The sequence below is a fragment of the Momordica charantia genome, assembly GCF_013281855.1.
Source record: "Momordica charantia cultivar OHB3-1 chromosome 2 unlocalized genomic scaffold, Mcharantia_2.0 BLBB01000002.1, whole genome shotgun sequence".
Taxonomy (NCBI): Eukaryota; Viridiplantae; Streptophyta; class Magnoliopsida; order Cucurbitales; family Cucurbitaceae; genus Momordica; species Momordica charantia.
The window spans coordinates 9,693,568-9,697,749 of NW_028275160.1; the positions used below are offsets into that span (position 1 = coordinate 9,693,568).

Below are 4,182 nucleotides of genomic sequence, written 5' to 3' on the forward strand. Positions count from 1 at the left end.
CCAAGATTCAATAATTGACAATGACCCACAATTCATTGATCACAAGTTGAAAAGTTTCCCCATCGACAATTTTAGTGAAGGCATCAACTTTGAATATATCTTAATTGGTTAAGACTTATATCCTTGACTAAAAGATCGTAAATTTAAATTCTTACTTCCATATATTGTACTGTTCAGACTATAGTAAGTGACATTAATCTTGGTTCATTCGAGTTTTACTTTCAAAACAAGTTCGACGCTATGTTTCAACCAAAAGTACATCATCTTTAGTTCGTTCGAGTTTAAAAATCTTATTGAGTCCAATAAAAAATCACACCCAGCATCACTTTTATTATTGCAAGACCCACACATAATATATTCTATATACTTTGAACTGCATTTTCTATATCACAAATCTAATTTGTTGAAAAGCAATCTAAAACTGAAATCATAAGGAACCACTTGCACAAACTCTTCAACAGGCTGCCGTCCCCTCCTTTCAAGGCATTTAACAGCTTCTTTTCTAAGCTCATCAGACAGTTGTAAGCAAACCCAATCCACCAATGACTCCAAATCCTTTGCAAAATCAAGTAAATACCAATCCAATAGTTTTGGAAGCATTATCTTGTTCCCCCTCCTTGATATTCCAACTGCTGCTTGTAAGTAGCTTCTCTTTGCCTCTTCTAACTCGTCCTCGACATTACTTCCCGTGTAGACTCTCACCTTCATTTCATTCGTATGGTGGATCAGTGCAGGCATATATGTTGATTACGAGTGTGTTTCAGATGACTTTTCAAAATTTTCATAGTGTCTGGTTAGATAATCAGAAGGGACTTAGGTGCTTTTAGGAGAAGTGCAAACTTACCGCAGGAGACGACCAACTTCCGCAGCAAAGAGCAAACGTAACCAATGGTTCAGACCACTCTAATCCAAACACATCTCGCGCTTTCATCTCATCACTTTTGATGGCCTTTGAACACATCTGATTTGCCAAAAGGGAAAAGAGAGAGGTTGGATGGACTCAAGAGTAACGGTTCATGAACACGCAATTGGAATTCAGACAATGGCACAATAAAACTAGATTGCGCTTGATCACTACTAATCATGGGAGTGAAGTTTAGAGAGTAAACTTACAAATTTCAGATGGTAAGGCAGTCGCAAAATGAAATGCTCGATTGTCATTGCATTGAGAATGTACCCCCCGACGACAATCTCGGCCTGATACAAACATAGACAAAAGGATCAAAAGAATTAATTCCTCGATCGGTGTTTAATTTCTTGGACTTGCATGGACTTATTCAGAAACTACATTTTCTTTGTGACATCCTAATGGCAACTTTGAGAGACATCAAGGCTTTTCATTTATAAACATCATTTTAACATAGAGGTCGAACTCGTGATATCATATGAAACTTCCCCAAAAATCCAAGCCCTTTCCACTAGAGTGCAACAATGAGACTAGACGTGAAAAGAAATCTCGAAAGAAGATGATGAATGGAAATGATCCTGCTACCTTTTGCATTAGAGCTACAACTCTTTCTGGAGTCTCAGGTATTCCATGCTCCAAAAGTGCCTGGAAATGTATCATTCAGTTATATTCCGGATCATCCTAAAGCATTCTTCGAAGACACATAAACTCGAGAAGCTTATAAAGAAAAGGTTCACTCTAAGTTCACATAGGAAAGCTTATTTGAGATAATTAGAGAAAACTCACATTCATTATGCAAGAATTATAGGTGTTAATCCAAAAGGCCAGCTTCTGCTGCTGATTAAGACCCTCTAAGCTCACAGAGGCAAGCTTTCCAAGTAGGTATCTGAACATCATTACTAAAAAAGAATTAAGTTCAAACGAAAACAATAAGCTTAAATCCTAAAACTTACAAAGCAGAGTAGCATACTTCAGTCTGTGGATACGGGGAAGTGTGTTAGCCATTTCATTGAGATGAATCGAATTTGCCTCGACTGCAAAGAGATGTCGATAGGAACCGATATCATTTCCTTTGGATTCTGAACATATATTGTATGGATCCAGAAGCTCTGCTTCTACATTGCTCGTGTAGGCGTCCGATGATGCTTGAGGAGTTTGTGATTCGACACATTTGTCGCTTGAAGTGCTCACTTCAACAAAAATGGAGCACAAGCACTTCACAATACCCTCGGAAATTTCATTAGGGGATGTTTTGGACTCGAGATCATCTGACGCACCAAAAGAACTCTCTTCTGCTCTTTCATTATCAAGTAACCTGGACCCAAGCTGGAAAATTATGATATGACGTCAATAAACATATTATGATAGAAGATAAAGGTAACTAAAAACTTTACATGGTTTGTAAAAGTTTTCAGAACTTTGATTTTCAAAATTCTTAAATAACAATCAACCGACACCTGCAACTTCAAAGCATCAAAACTCTTCTCTGCAACTTCATGTTTAGTTGGAGTCTTCCTTGATGGGCTGACAATTTTAGTGGTTTTCTTTTCTGGAGAAGGTTTATCTTTCACATAATAAGAACCAAACTGATTCTCCTTTGAAGGTGAATTTGATTTCCAAGAGGTTTGCCTGGCATTTATGAGTCTGGCAGAATAGTTCCCTGTTTGATCAGAGACATTGTGACTAAATAACATCTTCCTACTCGAAATACTTCTTGCAAGTGGTGGTTGAGACCGACATGCCGATTTTGGTGAAAAGGATTTCGATCGACCATGCTTTAAACTTTCGGTTGAGATACTCTCAATGCCAAGGACAAAATTTTCTACATTCCGCTGTGAGGACACGAAGACAGCTTCTTGGTAGAGGTCTTGCCGAAAATTCACAACTCGCTCGGAAAGCCTGACAACTTCCTCTTCCAGAACAGCTACTTCAGCTAGAAGCTCCAATGTCTACAAGGACCAAAAAAGCAACTTACTATTATGGAGATACATTAATTGAGCTACTTCCAGCACTCTCCAAAGCTAATGATGGCGAAGCCTCCCCGGGAATCAAAGAGGCGGACCACAAGCATAACGCAAGGAGTGGGCCCCAATACCCCGTTATAGAGAAAAAAACACGAATATGATTTCAGCACAGCTCATTCTACTTACTCTAATTTAATCACTCACAAGTCACATCTATACCTTACTTTTGCCAACATCTTAGAGAGACAAAAAAAACTATGGTTTAGATAAATAAGGTAAAAGTAAAAGAAACTAACAGATGGAGGGAGATAAGGAGGAAGACGAGGCAGAGCTCCTAAAGGTCTAGTAAAAGCTCTCTCCAAAGCTCTGTGAACATTTTCTTCATGCCTCAGCTTCTTCTTTAACTTATCCACCTGTAAATTCAGAGATGCAGCCAAAAATATGTACAGTCGAACAGGAAAAAAATGGACATCTGATTGAAAAAGAAAAATGTCTTCTCAAAAAAAGAGAGAAAAGGAGGAATTCAATACATCTTGCAGCAATGCCATTTTCTTTTCTCTGTTTAATCTTCTTCTATTGCTCTTAATCCCAACTTTTTCATCACCCATCTCTTTGCTTCCTTCTGTCTTCATTTTTCTCCTGCTTTTGAGAAGAAATTCATGGCGAAAAATAGCATAAGGTGGAAGATTATTCGTTACTTGAGAGTGGTAAAAGAGACCCAGAAGCCAAACAAGATCAATTTTGCAGGTGAAAAGAAAATTTTAAGAAATTATAATAATCAACTTGATTTTGTTTCTTTTATCTCCAAACAATGTGGGTTGAAGTATGAGATTTGCCAGTAGAATGGTTGAACAACTTACTTTATCATGAATTGAAGCTTTCTCTATCTGAAATTGAATGTTGGGTCGAACTCTCGCATTCATTTCTTCTCACACTCTGCTAAACAAAACAGAGAAACAGAGAATCACCCATATATTGTTACAAGCTAAAAATCTCGAACAGAGCGAAAGAAACAAATGGAAAACCCCACTTCCCACAAAATCGAAAAGAGTCAGAAGCAGCCATTGGAAGAAGAAACAAGTTTTCAATAAGAAAATGACGAAAAATCAAGAACCCATTTCCACTTATTCTAAAAATATGCAAAAAAAAAAAAAAAATCATGCTCGTAATCAGAAACCTACTCTACTCTGACGCACTTCCTCTGTTTTCAGAGATTAGAGCTTCTTCTTCCAAGTGAGGAGAGAGAGAGATAGAGCGGGAAACTTGGAAGGAACGAGAGAAAGAACAAACAGAGAATCACCCACATTTTTA

General features: G+C 37.7%; 1 protein-coding gene across 1 annotated transcript; it reads right to left on the reverse strand.

Annotated features, from left to right (window-relative positions):
- Positions 1 to 305: 305 nt before the first annotated feature.
- LOC111017954 (uncharacterized) lies at positions 306 to 3,553 on the reverse strand. The gene is made up of 9 exons (XM_022293852.2): positions 3,402 to 3,553; positions 3,168 to 3,284; positions 2,365 to 2,856; positions 1,878 to 2,233; positions 1,694 to 1,793; positions 1,493 to 1,552; positions 1,114 to 1,197; positions 845 to 961; positions 306 to 702 (listed from the first exon to the last, which is right to left on the reverse strand). The coding sequence occupies exons 1-9, from the start codon at positions 3,501 to 3,503 to the stop codon at positions 388 to 390; spliced, it is 1,743 nt and encodes a 580-aa protein (XP_022149544.2). The 5' UTR covers positions 3,504 to 3,553; the 3' UTR covers positions 306 to 387.
- Positions 3,554 to 4,182: the final 629 nt, after the last annotated feature.

What these genes read in the sequence shown, in the direction of transcription:
- LOC111017954 (XM_022293852.2), bottom strand. Translation starts at nt 3,503, where the DNA reads ATGAAGACAGAAGGAAGCAAAGAGATGGGTGATGAAAAAGTTGGGATT. An exon ending in CCCCGTATCCACAGACTGAA is followed by an intron (nt 1,794 to 1,877) that starts GTATGCTACTCT and finishes AATGATGTTCAG; the next exon opens with ATACCTACTTGGAAAGCTTG. An exon ending in GAAGTTGGTCGTCTCCTGCG is followed by an intron (nt 703 to 844) that starts GTAAGTTTGCAC and finishes AATGAAATGAAG; the next exon opens with GTGAGAGTCTACACGGGAAG.